Raw genomic sequence first — 22757 nt, forward strand, 5'->3', positions numbered from 1 at the left:
TTAGTCAGAATTATTGCGCTCCTATTCAATTGAGCTCCGTCTCGTTCACGGAAGTTTGTGCTTGCAAAAGACTCGTCCATTCCTGAGAGCAAAATGGAATATTTTCTTGACTTTCTAACATTTACAGATGGAGAATATGTCTGTGAAATGTAAGTTATGCACTGAGGAAATTACTGGATGTCACTTAAAGATTATTAATAGAGTTATGTTTGTTTCCACCAATCGCTGCACATTAGTGCTAGCCCTCACAGAACCCATAGAGATTGCAGTGCAGTGCCTGTAGCAGTGTTGCCTGGCAACCCTGGCCTGCAGTTCAAAAAAAAAAAAATCTATGGCTGCGTTCCACTCCAGTTTTAGACATGCACTCGTGAACTTCCCTAAGCACTTCCCTTCGGGGGAATCCCTGCTGCCATTTTGAAGTGCGTTCTACTTCATATGTACACTTCAGGCAGCACCATAACCCACAATGCAACATGATTGTGATGTCACCACATATCACATTTAATTTACCCCACTACAAACAACTCTATGAGATATATATATATATATTTTTTTATATTTAAAACACACATATACATATAGAATGCTGCATTAAACAATTTTGTAAGTGGAAAAAATTAAATAATAAATCAACTCCATAGTGGATTCAGTGATCAAGGGCTTAGGACAGGGGTGTCCAGACTCGGTCCTGGAGGGCCACTGTCCTGCAGAGTTTAGCTTCAACTTGCCTTAACACACCTGCCCTGGAAGTTTCTAGTATGCCTAATTAGACCTTGATTTGCCGATTCAGATGTGTTTAATTGGGGTTGGAGCTAAACTCTGCAGGACAGTGGCCCTCCAGGAGCAGGATTGGACACACCTGGCTTAGGACGTTCCAATTCAGCCCACTGCAACGGTTCCGCCAGTAGTGGGCACTCATGCAACGACGTACATCCGAGTCAACGAGACTGAGGGAAGTTAGCGAGGGAAGGTCATAAAAAAACGAACTGGAAAGCCTATGAGAGCTCTCGGTGCGATTCTCGGCCAGACTGACATCACCCAAAAAGAGGCGGTACTCCACAGAACGTGACTTGACGCTGACTGGACCAGCCTATATCCAGAACAAACAGTCTAGAGCAGTGATAGCTAGCGTAACTCTGTGGTTGAATGTGAATGAAAAAATCCGTCTCTTCCCACTTTGGCGGTGCGTTGCCCTATCTCCCTAACGAAGAAACCGCCCCTGGTGTGTCACCGTGATGGTGGTTAGTGTTTGTGTGAATGACTCTTTCACTATACTAGTATAATTCAACTTGTGGAAAAGCTGTTTATGATGAACTTTGTGATTCTTTATGTGGCTTCCTCTTTTACCACCTGCATTATTATGGTGGTTGTCAGTATATGTTAAAAGTAAAAAATTGACTGTAGTAACAGTGAGTGTTGTTGGATTTACAGGTTTGTAAAATACAGTTTTATATTATAAAATTTACTGATTGTTCTGTAATATCTTTACATTGAAGCTCGTTCAAATCAATGCGAGTAGACACGTAGAAAAATAAATAAATAAATAGGCCTACTGAAAAATATCTAAATAATAAAAATAATATATAAGTCTGTAAATAATACTACCTAGTCTGTTATGTCAAATTTACTTTGATTGTTAGTGTTTTTGTATTTTTTGTGTGTAAGATCCTCCAAAGAGCGTCTCAGCGTCCATCAATCCATCTGGTGAAATAGTGTCAGGAGATTCAGTGACTCTGATCTGCGGCAGTGATTCAAACCCTCCTGCTCTGAACTTCAGCTGGTTTAAAGGAGGAATGTTTGTAGGATCTGGAAGAATCTACAGCATCTCAAAGATCAGCTCTGATGACAGTGGAGAATACAAGTGTAGATCCATCAATGAACATGGAGAGAAATACTCTGATACTGTGACTTTAAACGTCATGTGTGAGTTTTAAGAATCATATTCTGTATTTTAACCACATGCACCTGTTTACTTCCTTATTTGTCAGTATATGTTGTGTTATCTATTCCTTTTAAACATTGATGTGTGTTTTTTTCTATTTCAGCCATCAGATATTTTTCATCTGTAGCTGTTGCTGCTAGTGTTGGTGTTTTACTCGGTGGAGCATCAGGTGCTTTCGTCATGTACATTTGGTAAGATGTTCCTTCAAAATATTTACTTTGTATGTATGAAGTGTTACTTTATTACACTCAAGTTAAGTCAGGGGTGTCCAATCCTACTCCTGGAGGGTCCCCAAAACACAACTAAACAGCTAATCAAGGTCTTATACCAGAAACCTTCAGGCGGGTGTGTTGAGTCAAGTTGGAGCTGAACTCTGTAGGATCGTGACCCTCCAGGACCTAGTTTGGACACCACTGGTTTAAGTGTACACACTGACACATCTTTAAATGTGCTGTTTATTCATCTTTCTTCTGACAGTCTTACTAGAAGGATGAAAAGAAGATCTGCTGTAAAGGAGGTAAGATGATCACAATTATTTAAAAAAAAAGTAAAAGACACGAATCTTGAGTCCAAACACCTGGTTATTCAGTTCTAGATCCAGTAAACTGATTTCCATCAAGATCCTCTAAACATTACAGTCAGTACAGTTAGACTGTCAGATTTAAAACATGAACTCTCAATGTTTGTGTCCTTCTGTCTCTCCTGTAGGTCTCTGATCCCAATGAAGACACATATACAGCTCTTGAGCTCAAGTCCATGACCTCTGACCTGTATGACACAATCACAGTAAGTGAGATGGCACAGTCAGATGATCCATCACAGATGATCACATGACCGATCTCTCGCTCTCTTTCACACAGACGGTTCATTCCAGAGCTCCTGAAGACTCCTGCAGGACTTTTGATCCTCAGAGCTTTTCTAAACATGAGAATCCATCAGTGAGTGTCTGAACCTGCAGCTCTTCTCAATATAATCAATAAAACTCTCTTCAGCACTAGTGTGATTGTTTTGTGGATCTTGTGAAAGGTTATATAATGTTGTTGATGAACTTCAGTCAGTCTTTCTTCATCTTATTGTTTGTTCAGATCAACAGGAAGATGTTGCAGTAAGAGGCGGAGCATGAAGGAACCAATCCTGAGCTCTGTGGGCGGAGCCACGGATGATTGACAGGGATCATCAGTGATGAGTCACACAAGAGTTTCATTTCTGTATAGTTGAAGAAACATGATGTAACTGGAATTAAATGAAAGTTAAAAGCTGGTGAATTGTCATTGTGTAAATATGTAATGTTAAGTTTAAGTCAGCAGAGCAAAACACCTAAAGTGATGTTCAGTTGTGGCAAAGAAGCTTTTCTCATTTTACAACATTTTCCTGTTTTTAAATCACAGTTGATAATTTTACCCTGAAACACTGAACAAAATCATAATTGTGCACATTCACAAAGGAAAATGTATCACTTTTTGCTCTCAAAGTGCTCAGTATTATCAGTCTTTTGTGTTCCTGTAACGTTTCCTTTAAGTGATCAGTTTTATTTGTGATTGTCTAATATGTGCTTGTACAACCCTTATGGGCACAATGATACTGCGTATATCGATACTCACAAGCTACTTATTTGGTATTGATTCCATTAAAAATATCTATATTAAAATTATATTAATTACCAAACATGGGTTTCTGCATCACTTTCACATGTTTTCAGTACTTTTTAAATGTTTGCTCCAAAACACCCCTGACATATTTAGCTGGCCCGTGTCACATGACTATGAGAAGTGAGCGTACAGACACACACTAGGGCTGTGTCCCAATTCAGAGGCTGCATTGTTAGTAGGGCGCAGTCGAAGGCCAGTTGTGTCACTGCAGCGCGACGAAGGCTGTAAATCCAAATGCATTTGGAGGAGCCTTCAAACTGGGACAGCCTTCATCACGCTGCAGTGACTAAGCATAATATTCTTCACATTTTTACATCTTGGTGCAAATATTTTTAAATGTGCTGCTCATATTTTTTGCAATAAACTTGTTATTAATGGCCAGTATGTGGCTGTACATGTGATTTGCCTTTAAAGGAACACTCCACTTTTTTTGAAAATAGGCTCATTTTCCAACTCCCCTAGAGTTAAACAGTTGAGTTTTACCGTTTTCGAATCCATTCAGCCGATCTCCGGGTCTGGCGGTACCACTTTTAGCATAGCTTAGCATAGTTCATTGAATCTGATTAGACCGTTAGCATCTCGTTAAAAAATGACCAAAGAGTTTCAATATTTTTCCTATTTAAAACTTGACTCTTCTGTAGTTACATCGTGTACTAAGACCGACGGAAAATGAAAAGTTGCGATTTTCTAGGCCGATATGACTAGGAACTATACTGTCATTCCGGCGTAAATAGGAAAAATATCAAAACTCTTTTTGCTGTGCTGATGGGCTGATTGTTTTCTGTGCTCATGCACAGAAAGAAAAAAAAAGGTTTAAAATTGTACCTTCAGGGGTACAACAGCTTGTCGCTGAGGCAGTACCTTTTTGCACCTTTTTACTCCAAAAAGGTACTAATATCAGAGGTGTAAAGTCCAGGTTCAGAAAGTAAAAGTCCTCCTCAGTAAAACTGCGAGATTGGGCTCTAAATGAGTTCAGTGATTCAGATCAAATAATGATTATGTGAAAACATAACTAACAACACCTGATCATCTTTTCTCTTTGCTTGTTGCTTTGCTTTGCATCTTATAACTCAGTTACAGCAGCCAAACAAAATCTAATAATAAAAAGTCAAGGGTCAAGAGCCCAACTAAATCAAACACTGATCTCCATGATGGTGGCTTAAAAATTGTGATTTTCTCATTTGGTGATTCTGCTTGTTAACATCAGGTGTCCTCAATAATGGTCAATCATCACTCAGTTAATAACCTAATTATCTCATTAACTTTAACACTGCTTCAGTGTTCATTAAACACTCTTATTTTAACACTTTAACACTCTTGAGTATGGCCTCACATACTGCCAGAAGAGTTAATTTAACACTGGAGTTAATAGGCTTGTTCGAGATGTATCAGTGCTGTGCAGACCGATAGGCATATGACATCCAAGTACCGCGAAAGTGATTCAAAAGCATAACGAGTCCTATGCTCTCCAAACGCTCTTGCGGTACTTTGATGTCAAACGCCGATCAGTCTGCGCAGCGCCAATGCATCTCGAGCAAACCTTTCGCTGTGTACCTCCTGGTTGAAAAACTGTGCTAATTAGCAAATTACTGGAACAAAATACTGAGGAGGACTTTTACTTTCTGAACCTGGACTTTACACCTCTGATATTAGTACTTTTTTGGATTAAAAAGGCACAAAAATGGTGCTGCCCCAGCGACAAGCTGTTGTACCCCTAAAGGTACAATTTTAAACCCTTTTTTTCTGTGTGTGTCATGACCCCTTTAAGGTTAGGTTTAGTGGTGGGGTTGAGCATTCGTTATGCTGGAGCTTATAGTTGTAGTGAAGTTATGGTTAGCGTGTTAGGCGATTGTCAGCTCCACCCTAACTTCTGCTGCTGGCCTGAAACTGCTCACATATAACACTGTGGTTCTGCAGTTAGACATATCTCATCTCATATGTGCTTGTTCACACTCTCAAACTACCACCAGAGGTCACCATCTCCTGCTACTGACATCAACCTTGATGAGACTCACCTGAAAATTACAATCATTCATCTTCAACTTAAAGAAAAAGATTATATATTCTTTTTTTAATTAAGTTTAGTCCAGTATAAGGTTGTTTTCTTGTTTAGGGAGGGACACTGATATTTCCGTTGCTGGCTTGTGTTAACCACACTGAGTCCTTCACTGTGAAGCTAAAGTGCTTGTGTTAAAACAGTCAGCCATTTGGTAGCTGTTCATCTCATGAGCTTCAACACGGTAAGACAAACACACTCGTACTTAAATGAAAATGATGTTTATTGCTCATATAGCATACATGACAAATGTTAAGAATAGGGTGATATACATATACTTGTTTGAGTGCAAGTGATGATTATAATAATGCTGTATTATAGATATATTTTATGCTGATGTTGGTCAGAATGGCTCCTCCTCTTCCTCTGATCTTTCTGCTCATGATTCACGGTGAGTCTCTGTTTCATTCACTTTAGAAACACTGATGTTTTATTTAAGGCCTCACAATGAGCACTTTCTTCTGTCCTGTATTCACATATTTCATTTTAAACAGGAAGTTTGTCCCGTTTTAGAATTATCCAATAGTCTTTTTCTATTTGCGATTCAGTGTCAGGTGATTTTCTCATTGTTCAGAGCATTTGATTGGACAAAAAAAATCATTGGTAACACTTTAGAATACTGTTCTGTTATTAATGAATAACTACAGAGGAACAAATGAGTAAGACACTATTAACATTCTAGTTACTACTATTAACTAGTTCACTGTTAGCTATAATCAATAACTATTTTTTCATACCTTTACCTTTACCATGACCTTTACTTTAGAATTAATTATTTACATTTTGCATGATAATTATGGACAACCTGTACAGTATATAGTAGCTCCTAGTTATTCATTAATGACAGAACATATTCTAAAGTGTTTACAAATCACCAGATTATGACTATTTTTGGCTCATGTTCTCAGAAGTGAATGTGTATATGTTAAATATTTTAAACGCGAAAGCTGATATATTGGCTGATAAATCTCAATCCAAATTTTTATATAATATTTGAGAGTCTGATTACAAAACAAAAGTCTCTCCATTAAAAGCCATGTGCCAAGCACTTCAACATAAATCAAACATATACAGTAGCCTAGTTTGAACCAGTGTAAGTTTTAAAATTAATTTTATAGTTCTTTGGCCAACTTTCTTTATCAAAAAAAAAAATGTATTGCCTTACAAATAAATAAAATAATGCCTAAATAATGCAAAGTAATTGGACAACATTCCTTGCATGAAAATGCATGTGCCATGGTCATGGATAAATAAAATTCAATAGCCCTCGCGCAGGCAAAAATGAAATTATTTTAATTAAACTGTATTGTTGATGAAAATAATAAAAGAAAAATAAAAGTGCTTGTTATTATTAAAAATGCATCAATGTTTTTGAAAAAGAAACATCTAAAATTGAAACTGAAGCGCTTGTCTAGCAAGTTCATTAACTCAACCAAACACACCCCATATGGGATTAATCATATTTATACAACATAAACATAATATAACAACTTATATCTGCACAAAAAGACACAAATGCACAACTTGAAAATGAATGAACTTGAATGAACAGTTATGCTTGTCAGAATGTGTAACTCCTGTTGTGGATGCTCTCTTCCCAGATACATGCTGAAACAAGGCAAATAAAACCAAAAAAAATCACAACTTTTTGTTAAAATAGACTTCTCTTTACAATGTTAGTCTATGTAATATGACAGTCCTAATCATAGATATTAATGTTGTGGATTGCTGTTTGAGCAGTGTGAGCTGAATGTAAACTGAAGCCCTTTGTTAGCAGGTTATTTAACTCAACGAAACGCATCCTATATGAGATTAATAAGATATGTATACAAAATAAACATATTACAACTTGTATCTGCACAAAATGACGTGAATGCACAAGTGAACTTTAACTAAGTTATGTGCTGGTCAGAATGTGTAACTCTTGTTGTGGATGCGCTCTTCCCGTAAAAATGAGCTAAAACATGGCAACTAAACCCAAAGAATTCACAATGTTTTATTAAAATAGTGTTCTCATTATAATGTTATGTACAGTGGGTACGGAAAGTATTCAGACCCCCTTAAATTTTTCACTCTTTGTTATATTGCAGCCATTTGCTAAAATCATTTAAGTTAATTTTTTTTTTCCTCATTAATGTACACACAGCACCCCATATTGACAGAAAAACACAGAGTTGTTGACATTTTTGCAGATTTATTAAAAAAGAAAAACTGAAATGTCACATGGTCCTAAGTATTCAGACCCTTTGCTCAGTATTTAGTAGAAGCACCCTTTTGATCTAATACAGCCATGAGTCTTTTTAGGAAAGATGCAACAAGTTTTTCACACCTGGATTTGGGGATCCTCTGCCATTCCTCCTTGCAGATCCTCTCCAGTTCTGTCAGGTTGGATGGTAAACGTTGGTGGACAGCCATTTTTAGGTCTCTCCAGAGATGCTCAATTGGGTTTAAGTCAGGGCTCTGGCTGGGCCATTCAAGAACAGTCATGGAGTTGTTGTGAAGCCACTCCTTCGTTATTTTAGCTGTGTGCTTAGGGTCATTGTCTTGTTGGAAGGTAAACCTTCGGCCCAGTCTGAGGTCCTGAGCACTCTGGAGAAGGTTTTCGTCCAGGATATCCCTGTACTTGTCCGCATTCATCTTTCCCTCGATTGCAACCAGTCGTCCTGTCCCTGCAGCTGAAAAACACCCCCACAGCATGATGCTGCCATCACCGTGCTTCACTGTTGGGACTGTATTGGACAGGTGATGAGCAGTGCCTGGTTTTCTCCACACATACCGCTTAGAATTAAGGCCAAAAAGTTCTATCTTCGTCTCATCAGACCAGAGAATCTTATTTCTCACCATCTTGGAGTCCTTCCATGCGAGCTTTCGTGTGTCTTCGTGTGTTTCGTGTGTCCGTCGGGCCACTCTGCCATAAAGCCCCGACTGGTGGAGGGCTGCAGTGATGGTTGACTTTCTACAACTTTCTCCCATCTCCCGAATGCATCTCTGGAGCTCAGCCACAGTGATCTTTGGGTTCTTCTTTACCTCTCTCACCAAGGCTCTTCTCCCCCGATAGCTCAGTTTGGCTGGACGGCTAGCTCTAGGAAGGGTTCTGGTCGTCCCAAACGTCTTCCATTTAAGGATTATGGAGGCCACTGTGCTCTTAGGAACCTTAAGTGCAGCAGAAATTTTTTTGTAACCTTGGCCAGATCTGTGCCTTGCCACAATTCTGTCTCTGAGCTCTTCAGGCAGTTCCTTTGACCTCATGATTCTCATTTGCTCTGACATGCACTGTGAGCTGTAAGGTCTTATATAGACAGGTGTATGGCTTTCCTAATCAAGTCCAATCAGTATAATCAAACACAGCTGGACTCAAATGAAGGTGTAGAACCATCTCAAGGATGATCAGAAGAAATGGACAGCACCTGAGTTAAATATATGAGTGTCACAGCAAAGGGTCTGAATACTTAGGACCATGTGATATTTCAGTTTTTCTGTTTTAATAAATCTGCAAAAATGTCAACAATTCTGTGTTTTTCTGTCAATATGGGGTGCTGTGTGTACATTAATGAGGAAAAAATGAACTTAAATGATTTTAGCAAATGGCTGCAATATAACAAAGAGTGAAAAATTTAAGGGGGTCTGAATACTTTCCGTACCCACTGTATATGACAATCTTAATCATTACTAATGTTGTGCATTGCTGTTTGAGCTGCATGCCCTGAAGCTAAAGATGATCACTGGTAAGGGCTTTAATACCATGTTAATTCTTAACCAAACGCATCCTATATGAGATAAATTAGATATATACACAAAATAATCATAGTATTACAACTTATAATTGCATGAAACAAAAGGCTGTGATTGCACAAGCAAAGTTATGAAGGTGTAACTTCCGATAACAACGCACTGAAACATGGGCGTACAATAATATTATGTAGCCTGCACATGTTCCACTTAACTGTATTTTCCTTGTCAAAGAGATTCCAATCATATTTTAAGCAATTCAAAACCATCATAGCGAACAGTGCGCATCTGAAGCATCTCAGCTGAATGAAATAATCCGTTATTTATAAACTTTAATATATCAGTCAAATTTACTAATTGAGTTGATTACAATAAAAAGGATCATATTTCGGCCGATACTGATATGGTGGCCCCTAAGCACAAAACTAATATTTTGATGTCATTTGGTATTTAATAAATCAACTTTGATTATTTTCTTAGTCTTATTTTTCATATATTTAATTATTTGAGAGTGCATCATGTTGTTCTTGGCTGATTTCTTGGTTCTCTCTTCACTCCTCTGTCTCTGTACATTTATTTCTGCTTTTCTGAAACACTCTCCATAAAAACTGATGAAGTAAATCACACCGATCATTTATCACTCAATAGATTGTGAGAAGATGAGCTTATATTTCCCATAATGAGTCACTGTTTTCAAATATTAATAAAGTATTATCAAGTTTTCATAATCCATCTGATAAAACAACATTTTCATCTTGATGAATTCTGTGTTTCAGGGGTTTCTAGTGCTGATTGGGGTGTGAGTTACAGGCCTTCACACATCTGTGCACTAAAGGACTCATCAGTGACAATGAGATGCACTTATACATACCCTACTGGATATTGGATCATGAAAGTGTTCTGGACAAAAACATTGGAAAAATACAATGGAGAGTTTCCAGATCTGTCTGAGGACCCTGAATACAGTCAGAGGCTTCAGTATCTGGGAGATAAACAGCAGAACTGCACCATCAGACTGAGTCATGTGACACTGAAGGATTCACACAAGTAGTATTTCAGATTCATCACTGATAAATCTGATGGTAAATGGTTTGGTAAACCAGGAGTGACTCTTACTGTCACAGGTGACTTTCATGAGGTTTCTCTCTTCTTCTGTACATTATGTTGAATAATAATCAGTGTATGACAGCAGCACTAGATATAATGTGTGTGTTGTGTTCAGATCTTCAGGTGGAGTCTCCTGAGAGAGTGACAGAGGGAGATTCAGTCCGTCTGACATGTAAAAGCAGCTGCACTCTGACTCACAGAGCAACATTCATCTGGTACAGAAACTCACAGCCATTAACTGAGAGAAGAGACAGAAACAATGAACTCCTGCTGCAGTCAGTCAGAAGAGAGGATGCAGGCAGATATAGCTGTGCTGTACACGGACACAATCACACCTCTCCTGCTGTTGAGCTCAATGTCATGTGTGAGTATGAAAAGTCTGACATGGTAATACAAATGTTGTAAAGACCTTTACAAACGCAGTATTTCAGAAATATATAAAAATCCATATCAACTAAATAGCTTTATATATGAGTGTAATTGTAACTGTAAAATATTGTAAAAATGTTACAAAAAAAATTGCTAATAGGTTATTTCCTGTACTATATACAGGGAAAAAGAAACAAATTAGAATTAGAAATACAGGACTGAATGTAATTGTTAAATAACCATTTAACAAGTGATATAATTAGAATATATCATTACTGCTTAGCTACATGGAAAGTTCAGCATTTAAAGTATGCCATAATGTAGGGCTGGACGATATGGACAAAAAAATCATATCTCTGTATTTTTGTACTAAATGGCGATGTATAATCTCAGTATTTTGTTCATCATATTGAATGTGACCGTGTAGTCTATATGCTATAGCTATTATGTGCAAAAAAGGGGTCAAATCACATTAGGCCTATATTCTAACATTGTAACATCACAATCTAAAAACAAAATAATGCTTTTTAAAGCAGAAGTTAAATTCACTAAACTAAAAATGAAAATAAATAAAAACAAAAGCACAGACTAATTATTAGGTTATTTTTATTACCCTACAACAGTCACTTTACAGTTACTGCTATCATAAAAATACACTTAGTTGTAGGTTTGAAATTCTACATATGGCACATTTATGTTCAACAAGAACAATTATTCAACAATTTTAGCAAAATGTATATTTTGGAGAAGATGGAGAATATGTCTGTGAAATGTAAGTTATGCACTGAGGAAATTATTGGATGTCACTTAAAGATTATAAAAAGATGAAGATTAAAGTTTACGATTAAAGATTAAGTTAAAGATTACGTATGATGATGAAAGCACATTAGTGCTAGCCCTCACAGAACCCATAGAGATTGCAGTGCAGTGCCTGTAGCAGTGTTGCCTGGCAACCCTGGCCTGCAGTTAAAGAAAAAAAAAAAGAATGAATGGAAGTCTATGGCTGCGTTCCACTCCAGTTTTAGACATGCACTCGTGAACTTCCCTAAGCACTTCCCCTCGGGGGAATCCCTGCCGCCATTTTGAAGTGCGTTCTACTTCATATGTACACTTCAGGTAGCACCATAACCCACAATGCAACACGATTGTGATGTCACCACATATCACATTTAATTTACCCCTGTCACGAATACGGCTCCCGCGGCTCCTCCTCCCGGCCGCCGGAGGGAGCCATCACCTGAGTTCTGAGTCACTTCCTTGTGGACTACGTTACCCATAGGCCCTCATTCCTGGGACTGATTGCACACACCTGCATTGCATCACACTCACACTATTTAAGACGCACACACGCATCCATACACTGCGAAGTCTTGATTTGCCCCGGTGATCACTACTGAGCGTTTTCTTGTGGACTGTTACCTTGCTATCGATTGGACTGTTTATCATTTGTGAACCTCTGCCGCCTGCCTTGAACCTTGCCTGTTTCCTGGATTACGTTTGTCTGCTGCCTGCCCTGAACTCTGCCTGTTGTAGTTTCTGTTTGTCTGCCGCCTGCCTCGACCCAAGCCTGTCCCTGTTACTGCTACTGTCTTGCCCTTGTCTGCCTTGTGCTTTGTTGTCACAATAAAGAAACTGCAAATGGATCCTCACGCTGTCAGCCCTTCAGTACAGAAGACTTCGCCATCAAACGATCCAGCAGTTCTCCTGCAAATCTCCACCGAACTCTCAGCACAGGCCTCTCAGCTTGCCGCGCACCAGCACCAGCTGACTCGTCTTACGTCACTCACCGAAGAGCTGGTGAAAACCCTGCAAAGCCTGCGGCTTCCCTCTCCTGAAGCTATCACACCGCCTCCTGCTATCAATGTGAGTCAAGCGTTTACTTCTCCACCCGCTGTGAATCCACGCCTCGCTCTACCCGAGAAATTTGACGGCAGTCCAGCCAAATGCAGGGGCTTTCTCCTTCAATGTTCCTTGTTTATAAACCAACAGCCCTCGCTGTATCCCAACGATACCAGTCGGATATCGTTTGTATGCTCCCTACTCACGGGCAAAGCACTTGACTGGGCCACAGCGGTATGGAGAGAAGATAGCTCTGTGTTCCCCACGTTTACGGCCTTCCTGCAAAGCTTCAAGGAGGTGTTCGAACATCCAGAGGGCGGAAAGAGCGTCGGCGATCAGCTGCTTTCCCTAAACCAAGGTAAATCTACCGCCGCCGAATTTGCATTGCAATTTCGCACATTGGCCGCACAAACTAACTGGGTAGAGGATACACTGAAATTACTGTTTCGCAAGGGCCTGTCTCTGGAGCTTCAGGCCGAGCTCGCTTGCCGCGACGAGGGGAGATCGCTGAACGCATTCATTGAGCTGGCCATTCACATCGACAACCTCCTCCGAGGCCGACGACCCGTTCGCCACCTCACGCCAGTCTCTACCGTTCCTGAGCCCATGCAACTTGGATATACTCCCCTTCTTCCAGAAGAACGAGAGAGAAGGCGCCAGCTGCACTTATACCTATACTGTGGCCAGGCAGGTCACATCTAGCTCAACTGTCCCATTCGACCCAATGCTTCTAATCCCAAAGCGGTGAGTTCAGCCCAGCATGTCGACTATTTACCCAACTGCCTTAAGATCCCCATCCAACTAACCAGTGACAGTCAAACTATATCTACCTATGCTCTTCTGGACTCTGGTGCAGCAGGCAATTTCATGTCAGACACATTCATCCGTCAACACAATGTACAACTAACCAACTGCAACTCTTCGTTAACAGTGGAGGCGCTAGATGGGAAACCCATAGGAGGAGGAAGAGTGGCGCACATTACCTCAGCGCTGGGTCTGCAAGTCGGGGCGCTGCACCATGAACAAATTCAGTTTTACGTCATCCATTCACCTAACAATCCTATCATCCTCGGATTACCTTGGCTTCGAACGCACAATCCGCATATATCCTGGAAGGAGGGTCAGATCGTCCAGTGGGACCCCGCCTGTCATCATCGCTGCCTGAGTCCCATCACGCCATTACCCCTCCATACCATCTCCGTCGACAAGACCCCAACCGACCTCGAACCTGCTATACCAGCCGAATACACAGATCTGACCATCGCTTTCAGTAAGTCCAAATCCACGGAACTACCACCTCATCGTCCCAGTGATTGTGCAATCGAACTATTACCCGTTACCACTCCGCCCAAGGGCAGGATGTTCCCTTTGTCACAGCCCGAGAATGCAGCCATGAGATCGTACATCGAGGAGGAGCTGGCTAAAGGATTCATTCGGCCATCAACATCACCAGCTTCATCCGGGTTCTTCTTTGTTAAGAAGAAAGATGGCGGCCTACGGCCCTGCATTGACTATCGCGGTCTGAATGACATCACTGTAAAATTCCGCTATCCGCTACCATTGGTCCCTGCAGCCCTTGAACAACTACGTAAAGCCAAATACTTCACCAAGCTGGATCTACGCTGCGCATACAATTTGATTCGCATCAGGGAGGGTGATGAATGGAAGACCGCTTTCTCCACTGCCACTGGCCACTACGAGACCCTTGTCATGCCCTTCGGCCTGTCCAACAGTCCTTCAGTCTTTCAATCCTTCATCAACGATGTCTTCCGAGATATGCTCAACCGCTGGGTCATCGTGTACATAGACGATATTCTCATTTATTCCAGCTCCTACGACGAACACATTCAACACGTTCGAGCTGTGCTGCAACGTCTGATACAACACAAACTTTATGCCAAGGCTGAAAAGTGTGAATTCCACCGCACCTCAACATCTTTCTTGGGCTATGTCATCAGTCGAGATGGAGTGGCAATGGACGACAGCAAGGTAAAGGCGGTGTTAGAATGGCCACAACCACGCACACTGAAGGAGCTACAGCGGTTCCTGGGGTTTGCCAATTTCTACAGGCGGTTCATCAGAAACTTCAGTGGGGTTGCCTAACGTCCATGACAAAACGCCAATCCTCTCGACTCGTCTGGTCACCTGAAGCAGTAAGTGCGTTCCAGCAATTGAAGGAACGTTTTATGTCAGCACCCATCCTATGTCACCCAGACCCCGAGCTTCCCTTCGTCGTGGAGGTGGACGCCTCCAGTACTGGCATTGGCGCAATCCTTTCCCAAAAGCAGGGTAATCCAGCCAAGATGTTCCCCTGTGCCTTCTACTCTCGCAAACTATCAGCGGCATTACAACCCCACTACAAACAACTCTATGATATATTAATTATTTGTTTAATATTTAAAACACACATATATACATATAGAATGCTGCATTAAACAATTTTGTAAGTGAAAAAAATTAAATAATAAAACAACTCTATAGTGGATTCAGTGATCAAGGGCTTAGGACAGGGGTGTCCAGACTCGGTCCTGGAGGGCCACTGTCCTGCAGAGTTTAGCTCCAACTTACCTTAACACACCTGCCCTGGAAGTTTCTAGTATGCCTAATTAGACCTTGATTAGCTGATTCAGATGTGTTTAATTGTGTTTAATTGGAGCTAAACTCTGCAGGACAGTGGCCCTCCAGGAGCAGGATTGGACACACCTGGCTTAGGACATTCCAATTCAGCCCACTGCAACGGTTCCGCCAGTAGTGGGCACTCATGCAACGACGTACATCCGAGTCAACGAGACTGAGGGAAGTTAGCGAGGGAAGGTCATAAAAAAATGAACTGGAAAGCCTATGAGAGCTCTCGGTGCGATTCTCGGCCAGACTGAAATCACCCAAAAACCGTACTCCACAGAACATGACTTGACGCTGACTGGACCAGCCTATATCCAGAACAAACAGTCTAGAGCAGTGATAGCTAGCGTAACTCTGTGGTTGAATGTGAATGAAAAAATCTGTCTCTTCCCACTTTGGCGGTGCGTTGCGCTATCGCCCTAACAAAGAAACCGCCCCTGGTGTGTCACCGTGATGGTGGTTAGTGTTTGTGTGAATGAATCTTTCAGTATACTAGTACAATTCAACTTGTGGAAAAGCTGTTTATGATGAACTTTGTGATTCTTTATGTGGCTTCCTCTTTTACCACCTGCATTATTATGGTGGTTGTCAATTTTACACTTTAGCCAAATTTCTTTATCAAAAAAAAAAAAAAAAAAATTGCCTTTATAAATAAATAAAATAATGCCTAAATAATGCAAACAAGTAATTGGACAACATTCCTTGCATGAAAATGCATGTGCCATGGTCATGGGTAAATAAAATTCAATAGCCCTCGCACGGGCAAAAATGAAATTATTTTAATTAAACTGTATTGTTGATGAAAATAATTCAAAAAAATAAAAGTGCTAGCTATTATTAAAAATGCATCAATGTTTTTGAAAAAGAAACATCTAAAACTGAAACTGAAGCGCTTTTCTAGCGAGTTCATTAACTCAACCAAACACACCTCATATGAGATTAATCATATTTATACAACATAAACATAATATAACAACTTATATCTGCACAAAATGACACAAATGAACAATTTGAAAATGAATGAACTTGAATGAAGTTATTAATGTTGTGGATTGCTGTTTGAGCAGTGTGAGCTGAATGTAAACTGAAGCCCTTTGTTAGCAGGTTATTTAACTCAACGAAACGCATCCTATATGAGATTAATAAGATATGTATACAAAATAAACATATTACAACTTGTATCTGCACAAAATGACGTGAATGCACAAGTGAACTTTAACTAAGTTACGTGCTGGTCAGTATGTGTAACTCTTGTTGTGGATGCGCTCTTCCCGTAAAAATGAGCTAAAACATGGCAACTAAACCCAAAGAATTCACAATGTTTTATTAAAATAGTGTTCTCATTATAATGTTATGTATATGGCAATCTCAATCATAGTTACTAATGTTGTGCATTGCTGTTTGAGCTGCATGCACTGAAGCTAAAGATGATCACCGGTAAGAGATAATTTTACAAAATAAACATAATATTACAACTTATAATTGCACGAAACAAAAGGCTGAAAATGCACAAGCAAAGTTATAGTCATGAAGGTGTAATTGTGGATGTGCTCTTCCCATAACAACGCACTGAAACACGGGCGTACAATAATATTATTTAGCCTATATGACAGATTTGTGCTGCACATGTTGCACTTAACCTATTTTCCTTTTTGAACTGATTCCAATCATATTATGTTCATGGCGAACAGTGTGCATCTGAAGCATCTCAGCTGAAGGAAATTATCCATTATTTATCGACTGTAATATATCAGACAAAGGTGATCGGGCGAACGAAGCGGAGGGGTCTTGCATCAGCCTGAAGGGGTTTATTCTGCGATAACAACCAGCTGGATGTACATTATCCTGCTTATTACATGGCTACTTGCCACATAAGTAAATCATTTTACACTAAATATTGATCTGAATCGAAATATTTTATTAGCTCTTTAAACACAAAGCTTCCACAGAGAGAGCAGTTGCTAGCAAGCAGCAAGTTCAAACTACTAGACGGACATTTAAGGGATACGGTACAGTCATACCACATATTACATGGCATATAAATAATTATGGGGATAACAGATTTTGATCTGAAATGAAGCTGATTTAAAATGTTACCTGTTTGTTATCTTATAATCCAACAGTGTACAAAACAATATTTGAAAAATGGCAGCAGCTGCGTTTGTATGAAACAAGAGAGAGCGAGTCCACGATACCGGATGACATAATTAAATAACTGTACACAAAATATTAATTTTAATAAATTAGCTCACCAAACGCAAAACTTTAATGAAGAAAAACTATTCCTAGCAAGCATATAACGCTGCTGACTTCAGTAACCCGGATGAGCCTGTGATATCTGTTTTCAGTGGAATAACACACCGCTGGATGGCGCAATTGACCAATCAGAATCAAGTATTCCACAGAGCTGTGTAATAATGGCCGATATTAATATGGTGGCCCCTAAGCACAAAATTAATATTTTTATGTAATCTGGTATTTAATAAATCAACTTTGATTATTTTCTTAGTCTTATTTTTCATACATTTCATTATTTGAAAATGTGCAGCTTATTGTTCTTGGCTGATTTCTTGGTTTTCTCTTAACTCCTCTGTCCTGAGTACATTTACTCCTGCTTTTCTGAAACACCCTCCATAAAAACTGATGAAGGGGCAGTCGTGGCCTAATGGTTAGATAATCAGACTTGTAACCCCAAGGTTGTGGGTTAAGGCACCGAACCCCGAACTGCTCCCCATGCGCCGCAGCGAAAATGGCTGCCCGCTGCTCCGGGTGTGTGTTCACTGCTCACTGCTGTGTGTGCACTTAGATGGGATAAATGCAGAGCACAAATTCTGAGTATGGGACATTATACTTGGCTACATGTCATGTCATGTCACCCAATTCACACAGATCATTTATCACTCAATAGATTCTAAGATGAGCTTATATTTCCTGTTGCTGTTTTCAAATATTAATGAAAAATTGTCATGTTTTCATAGTCCAACTGATAAAACAACACGTTCATCAGGATGAATTCTGTGTTTCAGGGGTTTCTAGTGCTGATTGGGGTGTGAGTTACAGTCCTTCACACATCTGTGCACTAAAGGACTCATCAGTGATAATGAGCTGCACTTATACATACCCTACTGGATATCAGATCAAGAACGTGTTCTGGACCAAAGGTCCTATACAACAGGGTGTAGAGCTTAAAGATCTGTCTAAGGACCCTGAATACAGTCAGAGGCTTCAGTATCTGGGAGATAAACAGCAGAACTGCACCATCAGACTGAGTCATGTGACACTGAAGGATTCACACGAGTACTATTTCAGATTCATCACTGATAAACCTGATGGTAGATGGACTGGTGTTCCAGGAGTGACTCTTACTGTCACAGGTGAGTTTCATGAGGTTTCTCTCTTCTTCTGTGCATTATGTTGAATAATAATCAGTGTATGACAGCAGCACTAGATATAATGTGTGTGTTGTGTTCAGATCTTCAGGTGGAGTCTCCTGAGAGAGTGACAGAGGGAGATTCAGTCCGTCTGACATGTAAAAGCAGCTGCACTCTGACTGACAGAGCAACATTCATCTGGTACAGAGACTCACAGCCATTAACTGAGAGAAGAGACAGAAACAATGAACTCCTGCTGCAGTCAGTCAGAAGAGAGGATGCAGGCAGATATAGCTGTGCTGTACACGGACACAATCACATCTCTCCTGCTGTTGAGCTCAATGTCATGTGTGAGTACAGATTGAGTTTTTCTCTTTAAAGTTGTCTTTGAAAAGCTAGCAGAGTAGGATTACATATCTCTGATAAATGATCAGCAGGTTTTGTGGGTCTGAAAAATAAAAAAACAGATTCAGATCAAGCCCAGATAGCAAGCAATCATCGAAATAATGTTCAATCAATATTCAAATCAATGTTAATGTGTCAACGTTAAATGCATTGAATCAAAATCACTTTTGCACCTGCAATTAATGTTGAAAAATCAATGGTACCGGCACTGAATCAATTTTAAAATGTGATAGTGGTTCAACATCATGCTTGCACTCTCAGAAAATGAAATGAACATTAACAAGAACATTAAGAACATTAAGCATTAACAAGTCTCACAATTTTATCATCATGATGGGAAGGGGTAATCCTGTTTATGTAGTCTCAACTCAAATGGATTAAGTAAATTGGTTGAAACGAATTGTGTTGGATTAACTTCATTTACTTAAGTAAATTGAACAAGCATCAAATGTAATTTTTGGCCTACTTAATTGAAACACATTCTTTCAAAATGAAAATATTGAGTTGAGCCAAAACTGTTTCAAGTCAGTTTAACACAATGCAATTGTTTGAATGAGAAACCTAAATCAATGGTGTTAAATGAAAATTGCATTACAGCCGCAACTGAAATGGTGGCTAACAAAGAAATCTCTAGCATTAATTTTGATCACGGCTTGTCTTGAAAAATAATCACCTGTCGATGGACAAACTAATAACCAAAGACCACAGATTTTAGCCTAGGATCAGAAGATTTTCAAAATTTGTCTTAGACGACCAAATCATGGCCAAAATCGCATAGTGTGCACCTGGCTGAACACAGCATCCGTTTTTTCACTTCCTGAAGTAGCTTTGTTAATGTCTTTCCACACATCCTTTGGCTAGCATTGCAGTATATGATTATGATTGCGCTCACCAGCGAGTGAAGCGAGAGAGAGCTGCCGACCGAGGATGGGCCGCTTGATCCTATCATCAGCCACACTCAGACACACTCACCCTGCGACGTGCGAGGCCCACATGTAGGGCGCTCGTGCCTTGCAAACTCCATCTGACTATCTGTTTTGTATCCTGTCAGTAACGTGCTTGCCTCAGAGATTAGCCCTCATGCACCGTTCGATTTCTGGTGACTGTCTGTAAGGTCTGGGTCAAATGAACCCTAATTGGATTCAAAAGAATTCCCACCAAAAAATACAATCATGTACAAATAATTAACTTTTAATATCAATACTTTTCACACATTACAAAGAATAAATATCTGAATTTATGATTTATAAAAATGTTTTTAACTACTATTTTTAGGACTGCCCCTCCCCCTCCTGTTGGACATTTACCATTATACATTAATAACAATTATATTTTAGTCTAAACCTAAAGTAATCTTGACAAACTATATATTATTTGAAAGCTTTCAGACTCTAGTTTTCATATTTGGTGACTGATTTTCAATAACAGAGCAATAGATAAATAGCGATAGATTCTTCATTTGTGATGTGGTGCCAAACTATAACACGCTCTGATTCTTTCCGTATGTTTTTTTATATGTGTTTTAGGGATCGAATTCAAATCAAATATTAATATTACTGCACAAACTTTTTCTGAATAGGATGTCTACTTCATAAATATTTTGAAAAGTATGGAAAAATATGATTCAGATCACGCGAAATATACAGTATATTGAAATCGAAGAGTCCTTATATGGTCACCGGTGGAGTCTAGATGTCATCTAGTGGAAAAGTTTGGTACTGCGCACAAAAAAATCTTACTGAAAGTTGTTTTTTGAGATATCAGCCTAAAATTTGGCACAGAACTTGTTCAGATATTTAACTTTGATTTTCTTGAAGTATTAGAGTTGAACGTGTTTTGTAAAATATATTTTATATAAAATATAAAAAAATTTAATTTTCATGAACTTCTAATACTTTACTTATACAACTTTTTTACTTCTACAATAATCTGTGAAATGTTCCCTTTAAAAAGATACCAAACTTAAGTCTGTGCTCTGAAGTATTCAAGATTTTTAACAATTTCAGTTAAAAAGTCATTTTCATATCTATGTTCAAAAAGTGGGACAGACAATTAACAGGTAAAACAACTTTATATTTTCACAAACTTTGAAAATAAAAAGCTGTTAAACTCAGTAAGACACTGGCACTTCAGGACTAGAGTTGAGGAGTTCTGACATTGTATTTTGGGTCTGTAGTTGATTTTGAATGGCTGTCTATAGGTCAAATTTGCCCACGAACAGTAAGAACGTATATAATTTCTGTATGCGCATTTCACAACACATCAGCATGTTGAAACTTTGCATGCATGTTCATGACCCTAAATGAGAAAAAGTCACAACATTTCAAGAAAAACAATGTAGGATAGATAGTATTTCAGATAGATTGAAAAAATAAACGATAGCTCATTTTACCATATGTGGCTGACAAAATATTTTTATGTATTGAAATAAGTGAGGAAAGGCTCCTTTTTTAGCTTCACAGGGTAGTAAAATCCATACAAGATGTTTTGGGTTTGTACAGTTGCCTGTGCGGGTCAAATTGACCCATCGCCAACGTAACCAAAATTTTGCATATGTCAAAACATATAAGCATGTTGAAACTTTGCATGCATGTTCATGATCCTAAATGAGAAAGTCACAAAATTTCAAGAAAAAAAAACAGGTGAACTGATGTTTCCGACAACTCAAAAATCAAAATGGGTCAAACTGACCCGCAACAGTACACAAGGGTTAAGACACACGGGTGTAAGTGGGGAAAAAAAGTTTGAATACTTACTAATACGATACTGACGTTGTATCAAGAGGGTCGATCCTCAAATAAAAATATTTTTACCAAATTCAACTAGTAATTATTATTATTTTTCATGAAAACGAATGCACAATATAAACTTTCCAGTTGGGAAAATGAACTAACAGCCCTCATTCAAACAGAGAGAGAAACATCACCAAACAATATATTAAAGGCACAGCTAAATGTGACAATTATTATAATGGGTTTATGTGAATACTGTTTTCAAGGGTTAGTTCACCCCAAAATAAAAATGATGTCATTAATTACTCACCCTCATGTTGCTCCAAATCAGCGAACATAAGCAGAAGATCAACCGAACCTGAATAACACATGAACAAACCTCTTCCGGAAACTCAAATGTGCTGCGTAACCAATGCGGTTCATTCTCGTGTGTTACGCAGCACGTTTGAGTTTCCGGAAGAGGTTTGTTCTTGTGTTATTTAGGTTCAGTTGAGCTTCTGTTTATGATCAACGTTTATATGTGAGTAACAGCCTAAATTAAATTAGTTCATCATAAAAAGTGAAAGGAGGAAAATTTGGACTTAAACACCTCAATTCATATGGATTAGTTTTATGATCTCTTCATAATCTTTTTGAAGCGTCAAAGTCATAGTTACAAAGGCAGTCAATTGCGGAACAGATATCACTCAGATTTCATTTAAAAGATCTTCATTTGTGTTCAGAAGGTGAATGAAAGTCTTACAGGTGTAGAACGACATGAGGGTGAGTAATTAATGACAGAATTTTCATTTTGGTGTGAAATAACCCTTTAAGTTCACTTAAACCTTTTGTAAGATTTATTTTAATATTCTGTAATTGTTAATAAATGATAAATAAACACAGTCTGATATTTTGCAGTTTAGGCCTAGATTATTATGTTAAAAATGATGACTTCAA

The 22757-nt window shown here is 39.0% G+C and overlaps 1 protein-coding gene across 1 annotated transcript in view; it reads left to right on the forward strand.

Moving 5' to 3' along the window:
* The window catches only part of LOC127503399 (sialoadhesin-like), a 200278-nt gene that overhangs the window by 173626 nt on the left and 3895 nt on the right, over nucleotides 1-22757 (forward strand). Inside the window, exons 13-15 of the mRNA XM_051877118.1 lie at nucleotides 10599-10847; nucleotides 18340-18687; nucleotides 18786-19034. Coding sequence (XP_051733078.1) covers nucleotides 10599-10847; nucleotides 18340-18687; nucleotides 18786-19034 — 846 coding nt within the window. The remainder of the gene's footprint in view (nucleotides 1-10598; nucleotides 10848-18339; nucleotides 18688-18785; nucleotides 19035-22757) is intronic.

The sequence above is a fragment of the Ctenopharyngodon idella genome, chromosome 2 (assembly GCF_019924925.1).
Source record: "Ctenopharyngodon idella isolate HZGC_01 chromosome 2, HZGC01, whole genome shotgun sequence".
Taxonomy (NCBI): Eukaryota; Metazoa; Chordata; class Actinopteri; order Cypriniformes; family Xenocyprididae; genus Ctenopharyngodon; species Ctenopharyngodon idella.